We start from the raw sequence: 20,361 nt of genomic DNA, 5'->3' as shown, positions 1-20,361 counted from the left end.
CTCTGGCCCAACTGCCTCTCTCCTACCTCCTGCCACTCTCTGTCTCTGCCCCACTGCTCTCTCTGCCTCCCAGGCTCTCCCCCCTCTCACTCTCCCATCTCTGACTGCGATTCTTGAACTGCCTCTCTTTCTCTGCCCTCCTACTCTCCCCGCTCTGCCTGTCCTCTAACTGCCCCTCTGTCTCTGCCTTGCTCCTCTGTCCCTGCCCTGCTCCACACTCTTTCTCTCGCCGCTCTGACTGCCCCTCTGTCTCTGCCCTTCTCTGCCCTCTTACACTCAGAGCTCTGTCTCTGGCCCAACTGCCCCTCTCCCGCCTCCTGCCACTCTCTGCCTCCGAGGCTCTCCCCCCTCTTACTCTCCCCTCTCTGCCTGCGGTTCTCTCACTGCCTCTCTTTCTCTGCCCTTCTCTGCCCTCCTACTCTCCCCGCTCTGCCTGTCCTTTGACTGCCCCTTTGTCTCTTCCCTGCTCCTCTGTCCCTGCCCTGCTCCACACTCTTTCTCTCGCCGCTCTGACTGCCCCTCTGTCTCTGCCCTTCTCTGCCCTCTTACACTCAGAGCTCTGTCTCTGGCCCAACTGCCCCTCTCCCTCCTCCTGCCACTCTCTGCCTTCGAGGCTCTTCCCCCTCTTACTCTCCCCGCTCTGCCTGTCCTTTGACTGCCCCTTTGTCTCTTCCCTGCTCCTCTGTCCCTGCCCTGCTCCACGCTCTATCTCACGCCACTCTGATTGCCCCAAAAAACCACAAACATACTTTAATTTTATTCTAAACCAAAGGAATGTTACCACTTTTCTGTGATATACAAGCTGATGAATATACTATAACAGAATTGTCGGTATATGTATTCAGTATTTCTTATATATAAATATATCACACTCGTGTAAAATCCAATATTTACAGTCATAAACATGTAGTGATTAAATACATTCTTTAGTTGTTTCTAAGTATAACTATAATAAAGAAACTTTGAACATAACCTAAGGGAAATCCCATCCTACAGCCAGTCAGATGGAGCCATAAAATACAAATCGCTCACCTCGTGAGACAGGGTTGAGAGTCTGCAGAGCACCATCTGGACTCTGCAAGCAGTGACGCAGCCACGAGTCCCAGACAACTGAAGTGGGCACCTAAGCAACCTTCCCTTCATGCTGCCATCGTGTCCAGGGGTCTTCTGCTGGCTGCCAGACAGTCCATCACTGTGTAGTGCTGTAGACGTGTGATGCACCTACAATTCAACACCGGAAACAGAAAACTCGAGTCTGCGCAGTGTGTCTTCAGGAATCATGTGGATACACTGCACAGAATCAATTTCTACGCTTCCTGTCTGCCTGGAGCCTCTACCCCACCCCTTGCCAACTCCTCCTCACAGGGTGGGACCAACCCACCGTGACGAGTTGGAAATGGGTGGGGTAGCCATGCTCTTCACTCCCTGATTGACGTGAAGCCCCTGCACTACAGGGCTTAAGCCTGAAGCGCCCGGGGCTAACTTTACCCCCACGTCATCAGGGGGTGGAGACTGATCCTTTGAGCTATGTGTTTGCCGAGCTGATGACCTCACAGACCTCAGGTCGGTGAGCTCTTCAGCCCGGCAAATAGTTTGCCCAACGTCACTCAGCGTCAGTGACTCAGGCTGGCATTGTGCATTACTTATGGCCCCATTCACAGAAAACAAGGATGGCATGTATACTATTTACCGACCGAATTTAGGTGAGTGCAGCAGCCTGCATTTTTAATAACATAAACTGCAAACTGTTTTTATTGTGGAGATGGACGGTGATGATGGGGACAAAAGTAAAGGGGGCGGAGCCCCGACGCCCGGTACGAGAAACCGCCACTGGTCATAGCGCTAGGAAGGCTCACTGTGTGTTTACATTATGACACGTCTGTGCCTTCTCCTGGTTTAAAGGGTCTGTGACCCCAAATTCTGTGAGAGACTACTGACTTTGGTGCGGTGTAGTTGTGTGTATGACCATGGTTCAGGGGTTCTCTATAGAGTGTTCTGTGTGAGCACGTCTAAGTTTAGGTGTTGTTGGGTGGTACGGGGGTGTGGATGTGCAGTCAGCTGATTATGGCATATCAGACGTGTTTGATGCACATGGTGATGCCTGTCTGTTCTGCACTGTGTTTGTGGTTTTGTGGTGCACTTTGGATGTGGGTGATTTGTCACATGGCTCATTTTAGGTGTCTATTGGAGAAAATGGAAATCTTGGATTCTAGTCACTGTCTTTGAACAAAGTCCTATCTTAATCAAGCATCTCTCCAGGATTGCTGACTTTAATGCTGGGATGTGAGTGACAAAAACAATGGTAAAGATGAAATATAAAACTTATATGCTTAACTTCATTGCTTTAGAAACCAGCGCGTGGATTTCTGTGGATTGTCCTTTGAACGTGAGCCAGGTGGACCTCTGAGTCACTTTGTTCCACAATTCTGGGTGTTTGAACAGTCTCACTCATGGTTAAGTGCAGCACCCGGTTATAGCTGAGCGTTGTCGGTAGAGGCAACAGATCATAGCTGGAAGAGACTCTTAGCATCTCTGCAAAGGCAGATATTCACCGCCCAAAGAAGAGAATTCTTTGAAATCTTATGGGCTGCACTGAAAGCAGTGAAAACTGGAGAGACATTCAGAAGATGCGATAGCGATAAATATTTCAGGCCTGGTGAAGTAATCAACAAGATAGAAATCTATTTCATATAACACAGTTTTTCCATATAACGCAGTTTTTCCATGTTTGAAACCAGGAAATGTAAATTAGGATTGCAAGTAGTGGAACATCTGGTGAGAAGTAATGAGATATTCTTCAGCGTGTGTGAAGGCAGTTACTCACAGATTCATTTGTAACCTAGAAATTACACTCCTATGTGATAAACACGAGATAAAGGTCCTGTCCTTGCTTGGAGATGGTAGACTCAGTGGTTCCCTCTAGTTTATTAAAGACGTGAACGTAGGTATGCTTCTGATTGTCGGTCTTTTCTCCTTCCCTCCTTCCCTCCTGCTCCTTTTTTTTTTTTTTTTTTTTTTTTTTTTTATCACACAAACGTTCATCTTGCAGCCTTCACAGAAGCCTAATGTGCAAGAGAGATTAGCCTCTTGCATCCTCACACTTCCATCCATGCAATTATAGCATCGGTAAAATCCAGACGCGGTGTTAAAAGGAGGTGTTACATCTGATATTTAATTGTGGAATCTGTTCTCATTAAGATTTCCTCTAATTGCTACTTATCTTTGCAGCATGCTACAGTTTGCTCCACTTTGTATTTAATAGAGCACGCCCAAGCATGACTTTAGGTGGATAGGAATTTTGGGAGGTCTTATCACCTGCTTGCTAGGTCATGACTGGTCCATTGTGCCAAGTCTAAACACATCTTTTCTCAGGCTAATAGAGCTTCCTGGTAGCTCCTTGACTGCATGGTGATTATCTTAATTATCACAAACTCTGATGAGTAGTGTTGTATTGGTGCACGTTCTTAGCCATTTGCAGGGTATCTCTTCCAAACAAGTATTGTCTTTGTCCTTTTTTCCCTTCTGGTTTTGAGAAACCCAGAATGTTGTACATCATTCTGATTTAGAAGTATAATTTAGCTCTAACCTACAATTGCTATTGTTCTGAATATCCTCTTCAAATTTAAAGAAAAACTTCAAAACATGTATTCTCTCACTCATCCTTAACATAAAGACAAAATCAGCAAACGTGGAATTGTTCGTGATTCTTTTCTCCCCTTTGTACATGCCAAAACACTTTTATTATCATATTTTATTAAGTTTTAGAATTTGATTCTGTGCTTCCGAAGCGAATGGTTAGATTGGCAACATGAGAATAATTGCGTTGGCTTATTTTTTTTTTCTCAATATTTCCATGCTAATGTTACTAACTTTGTCACTCTGGGAAGCTCGGAGGGTAGAGTCAGCCACACTGGCTGCAGGTTACTCTCAGGTCTCAGTAGAGTACACCTGATACAAAAAGCAACTTTCCTTTAAACCTTTTAAAAGTCCACTGATAAATTAGAAGGCCCAGAAGACAATTTGCACTAATGCAAATTGGAGCGTACGTGCACTGTTCTATCCCAGTCAGCATAGATCTCCTGACCAGGCAGTTCATTCCGTGGTGCAGATGGGTTGGTCCAGCTGCCTGAATCTGTGCTGTGAGGAGGCTGCACCAATAACACCACTGGGGCGATGGCAGGGATGGGACAAACATTTTGCCCCAATGGCAAAGGGACATGTTGCCGTCGCCGTGCAATGCGCTGCATTTGCTAGTTGTCATTTCAGTTGCATGCCCTGCTGTTGATGACCTAGTGTTTTTTTTTTTTTTTTTTGCTAGGGGGCTACATAAAGAGTCTGACAGTATATTTCAAGTTCCTTTTTAACACTCAACAGCACATTTTTTCCCCTGAACTCTGAGGTTACTTTTCTAACTTTTATTCCCCCTTTACATTCATTATTTATATTTTGTTTTAATAGACTTTACAGTAAAAGACAATCATTTTGCGACTGCGACCAGTTCCCGGCGTACCGTACTTTTGTAAATATCAAGCAAAGTCTTTCCGGGAAAAGGTGGAATAGGAAAATAGATCCTAAAAATGCGTAACTGTGGATACATCTTTTCAAGATAAACAAGCTGGCTTTTGGTGACGCCAATTTGCCCCAAAACGCAGAAACCGTTCTTTATTGGAAATGAAAATCAGCCCATAGGTTTTAGAAGATGGTGAGGTTGGTAGTGCCACTGAAGCACTTCTCCTGACATCACAGATTATCTCATCGATGACACCACTTCACACTGAATTTTTTCATGTTTGTTTTTATGCTGTAAAAATCCGGCCCTTTTCTGTGAGGGCATCTGCTTGCGGCAAGTGATCTTCCGGGACTCTATCTGCGTCAAGCCTGTGAGGTGATCAGCCGTGAGTGAAACGGGCTCCATCTTGCTTGATTTTATCTGTGTGCACCGCTAGTTGTTGACTGTTTTTGTAATAATATCGGATGTCTCCGGTGATTTAATTGAACATTCATTTGTAATGTCACACAAGGTGCTTTTGATTTTTGTGGTTTTATTACTAGACACCACTGGGCATTTTCAGTGATTTTTGTTTTTCAAGGTATTTTGGAGGTTTTGCTTTGTAACATTGGATTATAGCTCGTCTTAGTAGTGATATTAGTAGACACCGCTTATTCCCCAAACAAACCTTATTTTGCTATTTCATTTTTGAGAGGGTTTGTAATGATATATTTTAATTGCCTGACATTTTTGTGTGCCCCTCCTCTCCCCCTCCTACCCCCCCCATGGCAACATACTACTGGGCATGCCTTGGAGCTGTGCCTTGTGGACACTTTCCATAAAGCATGGCACAGTGCGCAGTACCCCATTTCCATTGCCCACATGATGTGGCCTGCTGCTGTGCCCGTTGGGCATGTGACCGATATGTCCATACTCCACGGCTACTACTACATCCTTAACTACTGCTCCTGGCCAGTGGTTGTGCTTTGCAGGCAGTAGGAACAGGATGGGGCCATCTAGAACATCTGAAGCTCGGACTCCTCATCAGCTGACTTGCCCATCGATGAGTGTGCACATGCATTGACCACCCCAAACACACAGTACCATGTCTCTGAGCACCGGCCATAGGATTAGCCATATCTTAAGCTGAAAACCCACTGAAAACAACCTGTGTCAAGTTATTTGGCCTGTGCTGTATATCACTGCCTCCAACATATATGAAGAAAGAACTATATTATGCTGACTACAGGCCGGAGTGACGAGCTGGCTGGAATCTCCGCCATAGTTGACCTGAGAAAAATGGGGGACCAGGCCTGCGAAGGGCCCCTGATTTTATTTTGGATTTCTTGCCGTCTTTGTCACCATTGACCATGTTATTTTGTTAGATAGGCGAAGTTGATCAGGTTTTGAGGAAATTAAATAACATTACTTTGGTCCTTCTCATCAAATAGATCCCAGGCTAAAGGCGTTCAACAGTTCACCTCACCCAACATCCCCCTTCAGTTGGGGGTCTATAGACCCTTTTTATTGGCGCCTCTTTTTATTCTATACCTTACACCCTGCAAGAATTGGATGGACAATTCTTTTTTTAGCCATTGACACTCGTTCTATTTTTAACTTACAATCTAACTCCCTAGAGATGCATGAGAAGCTTATGCTGATACTATCCACCATACTAGAATGAATGATGGATAATTATCTCAAACTTAATCTGTCTCCAAGAAACTTCCTGTCACCATTGACCAGGGGTAAATTTCTACCCCAGTATCAGCGGTGAGAAGTTTAGGAATTTCATTGACGCCCATCTCACATTAGCTGTTCAAATCGCAGCAATTTCAAAGTTCCATTATTTCTGTTAAGGGGGCTTAATTTAATTTTCCCTTTTTATCCTTCTCTCATAAAGTGAGTGTCGCCAATGCCCATATCCAGACTAAATTGGCCTATGGCAGCGCCATTAACTTGGCAGCATCATTTACTTGGATACTCCCAAAAAAGTCTTGTGCATTCAAAATGCATTCAGAACACCACCATTATACTGATTTTTAACCTCAAGAAACATGAGCAAATCCCACTTTAGGCACTGTCTCTCCATTGCAAAGTGCATTGACTTCAATGCAGCCTGCATTCTGCACCAAATATTTCATATAGGTTTGAGAATCATCTCCTTTCTCAGGAGATGCATAAATGCTCACCGGCTTGCTCTCTAAGAACCGAGCACAAGCCCACCTTCACCATTCCTAAATACCACCCCTAAAAATGGGACGGCAGGGCCTTCTCCATTGCCGATTCTAAATATGGAACAAACTCTGAGCTTGTGCTCTGAACCCAATCATCTGAGATTAGGAACATATCTGAAGACCTGAATGTTTCAAAATGGTTCCAGCTAATTCTTTTGTTTACTTATGGAGGGAATCCAGCTCTTAAAGACTCTGAAAGGAATGAGGTTGCTCTCTGAAGGTAACTAAAATAAATACAATATGTGGGCCGCAGACTAGATCTTCAAGTCCTCTTTATCAAGTTCCTGCATCGAATAACCTGCAACAGCGCTTAAGGCCTTGTCCCATACCTAGGGAAAATAGGGACCCTCAGTACCCAGTGGGTACTAAGCACGGCTTTAAAAAATACCCTGCTAACATTATTCCTGCCCCAGTATTCCTACCACCAGGTTAACAAATGTTACCAACACCCATGCTTTGTGTCCAGTACTACTATAGATTCCTTGTGCCAAGTAACTCCACCACCACTACTTGCTTTTAACTGTCTGTAGCTATGCCTAACCTGTGCTATTAATAGGCTAATGACTCCATGGCCTGTGCAAAGTACTGTACACAAAGGCTGTGGTCCTCCGGAAGACGATGTATTGTCCAGAGTTCAGTGAACGGCATCCTTTGTTTTGGTTGTTCTCTGCTACGTTTTTGGGGGGAAACATACAGAACCTCACTGGCACTTGTTGGCATGCTTTTGTCCTGCAAAGACCTGTTGCTGATGGACTTGTCGTATGTTTTTTTTAAGGTTACTTATGTGCGAGTACTGTGTAGCTGTGCTACCTTCTATAGGTGTACTAATACAGCACTGGTGGGGTCTCAAAGAATAATATTGTATGTGGAAGAAAAAAACTTTATTGTTAGTTATCCTTTTTATGCAAGATTAGAAACCAAGATATTTTTTTTTAAGGGACTACTCTTCTTTCTACTGATCACACACTTAACATAATGCTTGTCTTAATCCCTGCCCCCCGATATACCCCCGTAAAAAAAATTGTTGTCCAGAGATTTTCTTTTTTGATTTATGTTTTTGGATCATTAGATCAGTAATTTAGCTTGGGTAGACATTGCTGATCCAGGCCGAATTTTTCTGGACGACATTGAGAAAAAAAATGGTGGATGTGTTGCAGTGATGTAATATTTCAGGAACCATGAGACCTATATACTTCATTTTGGTGTCAAAACCTAGCTAAATGACTTCTCTAATGATACAAAAAGACAAATCAAAAATAAAATACTCCGAAAAACAACTTTTCAACGTATCAAGGGACCAGGACTATCTGTTAACGGAGCAATGGGCAGCAATTGTTAACATCTTTTAGTCACCTGAATGCACCCTATCATACTTTTGATGCTCTATTCACAATTTCTATTTGTGTGGGTGTCTAGGATTCCTACGTTCCACAGTATTTTGTGTACATAGCTTCTGTTTGGTACAACGTTACATGGCACTTGCAAAAATACCCTTCATTTGTGTACTAGCCCACAGGTAATTGGCACAGGACAAGGGCATGTCCTGTGCTCACTTCTCTTTCTATATTTTATGTAGCTTCTTCCTACCTTTACCTGGCCCTCCATGAGAGTTTTGGGACACCACTTTAAGTGAGGAAGGATGTATTAAAATGTTCACAGCACCCTGAACCTGTGTCATATGCCCATGTCCCCCTCCCTACTCTACCATCCCAGCATGATTGGGATGTGCAAAAAAAATCACAACTGGATTGACAAGTAAAACATGTCCTCATATCAAAATGGATCTGATTTTCTCAACCAATAGGATTCAGAATTCCTTTTAGAAATTCTGGATTGGCTCATGAACCCTACCTACAATCTCGATTTATTTTATTTTGGGACTACATCAGTAATCGCTTGGTGGGTTTACCATAAATTTCATGAAGGAAACATAAGGCAGTGGTTTGGGCAAAACTGCCCATAGAATTTATAAGGGAAAACTAAATTTGAGGCTACTTAATTTGGATATTTCCTCACACCTTTACCAATCTTCTCAAAACTGCAACCTCAAACTTACCGTGCATGTCTTTTTTGATCAGTTGTGTGCAGGGATATCAATTGTTCAGCTCAGCCTTAACTAAAGTTGCAATCACCAGTTCTTTAATCTATTTTATACTGTAAATCTAGTTAGGTGTCCAACAGAGTACATAACAACAAGAGAACAAAGCTACTTTATGAATACAGAGACAACTGAATCTGCTTTCATAATTATTACCTAGAACAAACCTGTCATTGATAAAGTGGGTCCTCTTCAGTGACTAAAGCATTGTTTTTGTTCTTTGGCTAAGAATACAGGAAGAAGCGGGCTGGCTTTCCGTTTCCATATCCACCTACACTGTGGAACTTCTTTCGACGTATCCCCGCACTCCTCTCTGCAGAGACGGGTGCGTGCACAAATTTAAGCGCTAGACCTGTTGGACAGGATCTAGAGTTGGCTGTAGTGTGCACAATGGCTTAACTGTTCACGTACTCTGAAGTAAGTTGCACAATCCTCAAACACTGTAGTCATCAGTTATCAAACTTAGGCAATATTAGATAGACATTTGAGCTTCCGATCTACCTATTCTCTTGCGTACTTTTAAAATCACTGCAATTGAGTTATTGTTAAATGTAACAATATTGATGTGGTTTTCAAAGAGTTATATTACAGCATAAGCAGTGGCATTCAGAGGGTACCCGAGGGAGCCTATAATGCAGGACTTGTTCCCCTCTTTGACTGTGCAGCACCATTGTCTTTTAATCCATTCCTCATTAAACCAGTGAGGCTTGTGAATGACCGGGCTCTCTTATAAGTACTTATGAATGGCCTGGTTTCTCATATTGTATTTTCAGCAGACTTCTTTGTTTTAATACTGTCTCCTTGAATGAAACTCGAACACTGCCCAGCCAGCCGTCTCATGCAATAATTAGTGAAGTGTTTGTTTCCAGCCTGGGTCTGTTGAGATACGAGCTTTAACTTACTTAAATAAAAGAAAGATGGCATTCAGCAATGTAGGGTTTGTAAATCTGTGAAACACAGGAAGCGTTTAAACTGAACTGTGAATAAAGAAGTAAAAGTATTGTGAAAAGCAAGCGTAAAATCTCCTAGATTCTTTACTTTCTTGACTTCACTTATAGGAGAGCTACTGTTTTGCCAATATAGCAATAGAAAACATGAGGAAGCAAAACTTTAAAGTGATACCCATTTTTGGGGTCTTGTCACAGACTGCAATTTCATCAATGCTTAAACATATGCCTAGAGTGGGATTTGTGTCTGCCCTTTGCTCATGTTTAGATGGCTTCCTTGGTTATTTTGATTCCTTGCTCCTTGTTGGATGTTTTACCTCCCTATTCTTATGCGTCCCACTTTTTGGTTTCAAACCCGTTTTTTGACTGTTTGAGCCTATCCTTCCACTGCTGGTGCCAGGGAACTATTCTGAATGTTTGTGTAGCATTCTGCTTTAGCGCTCAGTGGGATAGCATGTCATGTTCTTCATCTGCCCCTTTCTGTTGATGTAACTCTTTTTTTTCCTCCCAATCCCTCCCATCTCTCGTCATCCTTGATGTGTACCATCTCCCCACACTGCCTCTATATCTCTCTCTCTTCGTCTCAGACCAACTCCTCCCTTTAACAACACTTGCACTGCTGACACCAAGTGCAAATATTACATGGTGCCTTGCTCTACTCCGTCCCCTTGCCTCTGTTCATCTCCCCTGGTGACACCTTGCCAACCCTCCGCCAGCCTCTGCTTAGATTGGCTTTGCCAGCACTTGTGGTAGAAATGTGTGCAAGGATTGGTACAGCCAATAGAGATGAGCTGTCATCTTAGAACGTCATTTTGTATACTTCCAAGATGGCGGTCACGTTGCGTCTAGATGCAATATGATGGCAAGACCGATTGGCTTTTGCCAGTGTTTGGTATAATGCTCAATGTTAGATTACTCCCTCTTCTAAGTGTTGTAACGACAAATGATACCCGTACCAATCTCCGTGACAGTGTATAATTTACTTTTTATTTTTAAATCTTTTTATTGAGTTTTTTTTTTTTAGATGGTGTCCTCGACAACATGCTCGGCACAGTGCATAAAGTGACAGTGTATAAAGCTAGAAAGTGTGTAGTGCTGCATCACTTTGCACTCGTGTTTCTTTTTGTTTTTGCTTGTGGGTGTTGTGCTCCAAAGATGAGGAATATGTTATATCCAAGAGACCTGTTTCCTTGTGTAAATTCTGAAATGATGCTTTAACACATACTCGTACAGTACCCTCTCCAGTCCACGCCATTCCACCTCACCCCCCACACCAGTGCGCCCAACTCAATCCAGTCCACCCCTCACCACACCAATCCACCCCATTCCAACCCACACCACTCACTCCGATCTAGTTCACACTAATCTACCACACTGCAATCTTCCTAACCCAATTTACTCCAATGTTTCCAACCCACTGGACTCCAATCTGCCCCACTCCAATTTGCCCCACTCTAATCCAAAACAATCTTCCCTGCTCCATTCGAAAACCATCTACCCCACCCTAATCCACCCCACTCTAATCCAAAACAATCAGCCCCACTCCGCCCCACTCCAATTCAAATGAATCTGGTTACTCCAATCCGCTACACTTCAATGTGCCCCACTCAAGTCCATCCCACTCCTAAACAGTCTGACCCACTCCAGTCCAAAACAATCTGCCCACTCTAATCTGCTCACTACAATCTGCCCCACACCAATCCAAAACAATTTGCTACACTTCGATCTACCCAACTCCAGTCTGCCCCACTCTAATCCACCCCACTCCTAAACAGTCTGACCCACTCCAGTCCAAAACAATCTGCCCACTCTAATCTGCTCACTACAATCTGCCCCACACCAATCCAAAACAATTTGCTACACTTCGATCTATCCCACTCCAATCTGCTCCACTCCAATCCAAAACAATCTGCCTCACTCCAATCCAGAACATTCTGTCCTACTCCAATCTGCCGCACTCCAATCTGCCGTGCTCCAGTCCAGTGAACCTCACCGCACCCTAGTCCACCCACTTCATCCCAATTCACCCTACTCCTATTCATCTCACTCAATCCATCCCACACCAATACAATCCTCCCCAAACCAGTCCAATCTGCCCCACTACAATTCTAAACAATCTGCCCCACTCCAATCTGCTCGACTCCAATCCAATCTGCTCCAGTCCAAAACAATCTGCCCAACTCCAATCTGCCTTATTTCAATCCAACACTATCTGCCCCACTGCATTCCAAAATTATTTGCCCCACTCCATTCAAAAACTCTGCCCCACTCCAATCTGCCCCAATCCACCCCACCCCAATCCACCTCACTCCCACCCAGTCCACCCCACTCCAATCCAGTCCGCCTCAAGCCAGCTAAATCCAACCTTCCCCACTCCAATCCACCCTACCCCTACTCCAGTCCACCCCACACCAGTTCACCCCAATCTAATCCACCCCACTGAATCCAATCTACCTCACTTCAATCCATCCATTCACCCCACTCCATTCCCCTCCAATCCAGTCCACCCCAATTCCGCCAAATCCATTCTTCCTCACTCCAATCCACCCTACCCCAACTCCAGTCCACCCAACTCTGATCCAGTCTATCTCACTCCGATTCACCCCAATCCAGTTAACCCCAATCCAATCTACCTCAATCTAATCCACCTCACTCACTCCAATCCACCCCCACTCCAATCCACCCCATTCCAATCCACCTCACCCACTCCAGTCCACCCCACCCATGTCCACCCCACCCCAATCCACCCCACTCCAATGTTATCTACCCCATTCAGTCCACCCAACTCCAATCCACCCCACATCACATCATGTTCCATCTTAAACACCATCCAAGCCACCACAGCAGGGAATAGGGTCCCAGGCCCTTGCCCTCTCTTCCTGCACTAAAAGGAGACTGGAGAAACCAGTGGCAAGTGAAACGAGTAGTGAAGGGATTGTACATTGGAAACACCTCGGAGTCTTTTGTAAGAAATACTAGCTATTGCAGAAGTCTAGAGGGGATCCCGGCTACCAAGCCTGCTTTCATGTTTAGTTTGCACAAAGGCCTTACTTTTTGCCAACAGTTTATCTCTAGCATGGTGTGACTTCTGTAGCCCCGATCTGCAGTGTGATTCCAAAGTGGCAAACGTAAAATCACCCTCCATCTGAGTGAGCATAGTGTTGACCAAGGGGATCACAGATCGTCACTTTCTGGACTAACCTTTTCTACTCACTAAGCAATCTGTGTCATTTCGGGATTATGTGCTCTTTCTAGCCTCCACGGCGAAACCAAAATCTCAGACCACAAAGAGAATACCAATTGAGCTCAAGAGGACATTTTGTATATATTCTAAACATTTAATTTCTAGTTTGTAAATGGAGGTAAGAGGCTCCCGTTTCTTCCTCGTTACCTAACTCAATGTACATTTCTACGTGTTGGTACACAAGAGAGCACTCAAGAACTGCGAGTCCATCACATCTTTATGAAGCGGCAAAACAAAATTCTAACTTGGCCGCTGGATTTTCTGCTTGTGAGACTTTTATGGAAATATATTTATGAAGCCTACATCAAGCATCCAGGATTAAAGTTGTAATCCCCTACTCAATTCAGCCAAGTTCAGTTCTCAATTCTGTTCATCATAGTTTTGGAGTCTTTTGCTTGAGGGGCAGATGTCGTCACTTCCGCTCTACTTGTTGTTGGACTACTCCAAGTCTACAGATACTGCCACCTTTACAACCAGTCGATTAACCAACCGCTGCACTCCTTTTAAAAGAGTGAAACTACCACTAGCTCCCAACCAATCTTTTGTTAAAAAACCATGCCAGTTGCCAAACAGTTTAAAATCACGTCTATTAGACATTCTCTTTTAAATATCCATCAACTGCATGTGCCTGCTTTGTTAATTGGGAGGGGTCCTTTATGTTATGTACCCCCTCCCGTCATCTGACGCAGTTAAAGAATTTAGTACTTATCAGTTCATAAAAGGGCTAAGAGGGCTGTTGAGTTGTCAAAGCTATTAAGCATTCTTTGTCCTTGCCTCATAACGTCTTTTGGCCAATGATAATCTCGTTAGTTTTGAGATGCTCAGCTCTCCTCTTATTTTCTGGAACCCAGGAGTGGTGGTGTTACAAATTTAGCCCGCGAGGTAGGCAATCTTGGCACGTCTGATAGTTACAAGTTTGCTGACTTTGCGTCGATAGAGAATTTTCTCATGGAAACTTTTTCCTGTTTTTTGGCAAGAGAATTCTCCTGCTAAATGTGAAATTTTTTTTTTGCTCATTTTTAATCCCACAACGCTGATTGAGGTTTATTTATTTAGCTTCTTATTGCATGGGATTTATCCCAGTAGGATGTTCGATATCAGATGAGATTACATGGGAAGCAAAAAGAGGACAATCCAGCATCGTTTAGGTTACACAAGGACACATTTTAAAACTTCACTTGAGGAGATAATTGATGCACATACAAATTGGAGCGCGCTTATAACATCTGCAATTTGTGCAGCCAGAAGGGAAAATGTCATAATTGAGTCTGTGTAGAATGCGCAGAAGGCTAGTGTTGAAATTTCTCTTAGGTGAAAGGGAGCAGTCCCAGTTTTCATAATCATAGAAAGTTAGTAGTGTAATATATCTGATTCAAGTCAGTGTGAGACTCCTCGTGTATAATCATCAGCAGATTCGAGGAGCGGGACAAGTAATCATGGGGACATGATAAGGAGACGTTTTAGGGTGTCTAGGGGTGGGCCGTTAGCAGTTTTATTAGGTGAGCTCTAAGCGATAAGGAGCAATTCTGCTGCTTTTTGGTGGGCATAGTTTTCCAAACCTTCAGTGCGGGCCTGCAAAAGATTGGAATTAGGTTGAAGTTTTGTTGCTATGTTTGGTGTCCAGGTGTGAGCTGATGGCAAGGCTTCCTGATAAGGCATATTACTTCTTTAGATAGTAAAGTGTGTTCAGTGTAAGTGCTTTAAAGATGGCAGAGGCTGATTTCAGTTCACAGTATGCTTGGAGGTGAGCCGTTTGCGTTATGTTGGGAAACAGTTAATTTTTTTTGTAAACAAATTTTATTGAATTTTACCAAAGGTGCACTGGGTCATTATGCCACAACCCTATCAACCAACAAACCTACATTCAGCCAACTTAGGACACTAGTACAGCTTATTAGTTAGCTTAGGATGTTCTGTTCTTTTGACATTCATTCGCGGTCCTATGCGCATACTGACATTCAGTTCCTACTGAAAGCTACCAAACCCGCAACTACCCCCGCCCACCCCCCCCCCACCCCCCCCCCAGGCATGTCACTTACATCTAGGTCGTGAAAGTGTAGTAGACCAGTCTCCCAAGCAGGGTGCCACTACTGATTGAAGTAGCACTATAAGGGATCGCATTCCATCCAGGCAATAGAGGGCCGCCAACAGTAGTTTGCTTCCATGCCCCAAGAAACCCTCCCCCCTCTTGCAGCCTAACTTGAGTCTGCTGGGGGAACACCGACAGTCTGTGTCCTCAGCGTCTTCCGGGGATTTGAGCGCCACGACTAGCGCTTCCCAAGCTCTTGTCGCTTCTAATGCTCTCTCACTCCCTGTTTTACTGGCTATCTGCTGTCTGATCACCCCTTCACACTCTGCCCACTTAAGGCGGTCTGCCTTCCATCTTGCTACGCTTGGGCCCTGTTTAGCTTTCAAGTGCATGGTGATATCCCTTTTGGCCAGTAATAAACCCAAATATAGGTAAATGGTTTTCGAGTTACTTTAGTTACGCTGCTGCATTGATAACTACTTTTAATCGTAAAGCACTGAGTCAACCCAATGGCCCTGGGAAGCTGGGTCATATATATGTTACTTTTTTGGTAAAAAGCAAAGGAAAGTGAACCTTACAGTAATTTAACAGCGCAGCGCTCAAGTACTTTGCTCATCCCCAAAAACCACAGCTTCTAACACATAAGCTTTGAGTGGGTCTATTGAAGATCAGCTGTAGTTTTGACATTTTAGATCCATTTTAGAAGGGTTGGGTAATAGGGGCCCCTTTTGAAATTGCATTTATGCATGCATCTAGCTAGAGTTTACAGTCTAGTATACACCCGAGTGATTTGGTTTGTATATCAATTTAGAGCAGAGGTTAAGTTTGTCTTGCCCAGCGCTTATGTTGTACTTGTGAAAACTCTTGTAAAGAAAAAAAAAGCTAAAAGGGGTATAGAGCCTGCCCATTACTTACATATACTTATCAGTGGTTGGCTCCCATAGCACTCCCGTTTCCTTTCTTCCGATTGGTCAACGCCTTCTCCTTACCTGTTGCTTCCTCCCCGGGCTTTGGGGTCTTCATCCTTGCCATGGAGCATGGACCAAGTACACTTTCCTGTGATCGGTCTCCTTCCACTTTCCGCAGGCACCTCCAGGTACTTCTTTTTACTTGTCAGCATGCACTCTCAAAGAGTGTATCAGGAGTGCATCTCCTTCACCCCCACTTCCTGTGGTGTCATCCTCCTCCTCACCCAAATGCCCCCTGCCCTCCTCCCTCTCTCCGATGTCTTTTCCACCCTCCCCCTTGTTACTAGAGCCCCCCAACCCCCTGCGCTGTTTACATGTTTGTCACCCTCCCTGTGGTGTTACCCTCATGGCGCTCCCTGAGCTTTCAACCAAACTCCCTCCCACCCTCCTGCTTTCCGATGTCCTTCCCACCCTCCTGCCTTGTGTTGCTTGAGCCCCCTAACCCCCTGTGCTGTTTTTTGTGTGCGTCACCCTCCTCGTGGTGTTACCCTTCTCCCGCTCCCTGAGCTTTCAAGCAAACCCCCATCCACCCCCTGCCCTCCTCCTGCTTTCCAATGTCTTTCCTAGTCTCCTCCCTTGGGTTGCTTAACCGCCCGCAACCCCCTACGCTGTTATGTTTTTTTACATATTGCACAGCAGCGTGGACTGCTGTGAAACATTGCTTAAAGTAAAAGAAAAATGTATGTGTGTGTGTATATGTGTGTGTGTATATATATAATATAGCTTTTTATTTTTTAAAGCACTATGACGCTGTCAATGTAAATATGCAACATGTAAAAATAAAACTATGACAAAGACAATAGATTTCGCGTAGGCTAAACCTATTGGCTTTACCATTGCTTGTTAGCAGTGCTTCTGTGGAGGACCACTTTAAGAGGAGCTGTGTTTTTTTTTGTTTTTTTTTATCTTTGTTTCAGAAGACCACAGTTTTTAAATCACAAAGTTGCAGAGGAAAAACATTTGTAGCTATGCACAACCCTACCCAACTCATAATGGCAAAAAAGATTTCCTTTTTTAGGTTAACATTTTAGGTAGACATATTCTCCTTCCCCTTCATTTAGCACAGGCCGAACTCATCAGATATTGTAATGCAGCACCCTTGCTTCCAAATATGAGGCTCTCATCACTAGAGATGTTGAATTCCAATGCGGTAATGCCACAGCCTGGAATTCCATACTGAGGGCGCATTACAAGTTTTTGTTCTTGCACAAATAGGCATTTTTGGCTAAATCTAGGCGAGACATCACTACCGCTAAAATGGAAAGGCCTTTTTGTGAAGAGCTTCAGTATGCAAGTATATTCTTTGGGAGATGCACACGGTAAAAAGTCTGCACTGATATACTGACTCATTTAATTATTTTTATTCCACATTTTTATACAGCACAATAAAACCCTTACTAAATTCATTGCATTTTACAAGTAGAACAACATTGGAGAGCAGGAACCATCTTTACAGTGAAGCTGAAGAAGCACTGCACTATTAGATGCCACCAAAAAAACTCCAATTGTCCAAAAGGCGGAAAAACAGAGGAGGAGAGGATAATAGACAGACTGCAGCAATGAGGAAGAGTTGAAAGGTAGTGTGTACGAGCAGAAAATAGGGGGAGAGGTTTGAGAGGTCTGGAGGATCTAGGGGATGGAGTAGGAGAACAGAGAACCGACAAAACAGAAGGGGGTACAGCATAGGCCAACAACGAGTGAAATGATAGCGGATTGTGGGACAGGTCGTAGGTAGGATGAGGGTTGTTTACTATTTCACTGTTAGATCATGGTCCATAAATATGTTGATGTATTTTTCCTTTAAGCAAGATGTTTGGCTTGGGCCTAACTCGCAAGCCCAGCATGTCAACAGTGCCTCCAGAACATGATCTACATTTTACTAGGGTTTTGTTTTAGCTGACTAAGACGCATCTGTAGTTGAATTTCAAGCAGGTAGATGCCAAAGGTGAGCCTATTGTCAGGGGTGAATAGAAGGATTTCAATAAATTGGGAATTCTCTGCGTCGTTGTAACATCAATGATTCATGTTTTAAGCAGTTTCTTCAGGCGCCTTACACAATAGCATAAATATTTCATGTATTAAGCAGTTTCATTGAACGCCTTACATAATGGCATACATATTTCATGTCTTAAGCAGTTTAATTAGAGGCCCTACATAGGTAATTAAGGCCAGCGGTGCTGGACCTTGTGAAGCCCTGCAGATGAAGGGGCTCAGTAGGATGTAGGCGTCCCCTGGCTCGCTGATTGTGTATGTCTGCCCTATAGAGTCTGGGCGCGCCAGGGCCCTGTCCTGTAAACCACAGATCGCCGGTCTACCATGCATGTCCTTGTGATTAACAGTGTTGAAGAATAATGTCAGGCCTAAAAAAATAAATGCCATGATACTGCCCAGGTCTGTCATTTTATGGAGCTCATCCGTAATTACTTTGAGGGACTGCGAGCAGGACGGAAGCCAGCATGGGAGTCCTCCAGGGTAATATTTGTCCCAAAATATGACTACTGTTGGTTCTAAACTACCCTTTCTGGCAATTACAACAAATAGGGAATATTGCTAATGTGCTTATAATTTGAAAAGATTAGGTCCCTTGACCTTGGGGAACCCACCCTGTGGTTAGTAAATGGTTAAATGTGGATATTGGTGTAGGTTATTGCCAACAGAAACAGAATATATTTGAAGAGTTTTGCGGTACAAAATCCCTGGGGAATACTGATCATCTAATTTTCTTTATTGTAGTAGCGAAGGTGGGTACAAATTGATGAAAGCTGCAACAGCGTAATCCAGTGTAGTCTATCTCTTACCTTGTTTTTAATTTTTTGTGTCCACTTGTTTGTGCTTCCAGCCTGTCTTCGTACTGGAAGGCCACCTCTAATTCTGACTTGTATTCCTGCGGCTCTCTGTTAGGTCGAAGCCTACCAGGCGGTGCGGCTGTCTGGGCTGCTAAAGACATCTTGGGGACACTGGGAAAGATTCCACCCATTGCCTACCATTTGCTTTGTGGCTTGTAACTCACATTTGCTTGCTTTCTATTTACTGGCTTTATTTGTTTTAGGCTCTCCAGCTTGAGTTCGTCCTTTCTATGGAGCATAGCCTGTTTACAATGCCCTATTGTATTCTTCCACCAGTGCTCCTTTCTGTAAAGAGGCCTTTAAATCTTGTTCTCATCTTGTAACATTTGCTGTGTATTTAGAGACCGAGGTAAAATATCATGTTCTGTCTTCCAAGGTAGCCTAGAGTTTAATCTTCTCTCTCTGACTTTCCAGTGAGGGATTTATGTGACAATCAGGCTGGATACTGGCGGAGTGCTGCAGGAAGGCTGCATGATCTTATTTTTTGTAGCACACAAAATGTAAATGTCTGCAAATTTCAGCATATATCCGAAATAGGAAAGCACAAATAAAGCACATATTTTGTTAATTCTTAAGTGTGGTGGAAGCAAATATTTTATTACGATCAAAACAAATCAGTACACTACTCCAGGCTTGCCTCTCCGCACTCTGCCTCTCTGCACTATGCCTCTCTGCACTATGCCACTGCACTCTATGCTGTGCCACGCTATTCTATGCCACTCTACTCTGCACCATTACATTCTACACCAATGCACTCTATACCACTTTACTCAAAACAATGACCTCTACACCACTGCACTCTACGCCAGTCTACTCTGCACCACTGTACTCTATGCCTCTTCACTCTAGGCCACTTTACGACACTACACTCTACAACACTACACTCCATGAAACCCTACCTCATTAAACTCTACTCAACTCTGACACTCGATGCCCCTCCACTCTACACTCCTCCACTCTACGCCACTACACTCTGTAACCCTTTACTCTAAGCTACTATATGCTACTAAACTCCACGTCACTCCACACTGGCACTTTACTCCACTCTGTGCTACTCCACTCTATGCCACTTCACTCTACAGCACTCTACTCCACTATATGCCACTCTACTCCTTTCTCTGATGCTCTACATAACTTCTACGACACTCCATGCCACTCTCCTCCACGCCAACCTACTCCACTCTGCTACTGCACTGTAAGACACTACATCAGTGCCACTCTACTCTGACAATCTACTCCGCTCTACGCCACTCTATTCTACAACACACAGCTCCACTCTATTCTACACTACTCAATTCTACAACACTCAACTCTACGGCCTTCCAATCTGCGACACACTACTCCTTGCCATGCCACGCCACGCCATGCCACTCCATTCCACACCACGCCCCTCCACTCCACTCTTCCTTATTCAACTATTTTGTAGCCATGCAGAATAGTATCCAAGCTGGTGTATAACATGGCTAAATCACTTTTACAAAGCCAATAGCTCTTGCATAGGCG

General features: G+C 43.9%; 2 protein-coding genes across 4 annotated transcripts in view; one reads left to right on the top strand and one right to left on the bottom strand.

Annotated features, from left to right (window-relative positions):
* Positions 1-1,749, bottom strand: part of LOC146860263 (uncharacterized) — a 200,205-nt gene extending 198,456 nt beyond the window's left edge. For both annotated transcript variants that reach the window (XM_085644100.1, XM_085644101.1), the window contains exon 1: positions 1,033-1,749. In XM_085644100.1, coding sequence (XP_085500226.1) covers positions 1,033-1,143 — 111 coding nt within the window. In that variant the 5' untranslated portion in view covers positions 1,144-1,749. The remainder of the gene's footprint in view (positions 1-1,032) is intronic.
* CGNL1 (cingulin like 1) overlaps positions 1-20,361 on the top strand; it is a 413,622-nt gene that overhangs the window by 40,137 nt on the left and 353,124 nt on the right. The gene's annotated exons all lie outside the window — the stretch shown is intronic.

Source organism: Triturus cristatus, chromosome 3_1 (assembly GCF_964204655.1).
Source record: "Triturus cristatus chromosome 3_1, aTriCri1.1, whole genome shotgun sequence".
Taxonomy (NCBI): Eukaryota; Metazoa; Chordata; class Amphibia; order Caudata; family Salamandridae; genus Triturus; species Triturus cristatus.
The sequence above is the reverse complement of the archived record's forward strand: the minus strand, read 5'-3'. Positions and strand labels throughout refer to the sequence as shown.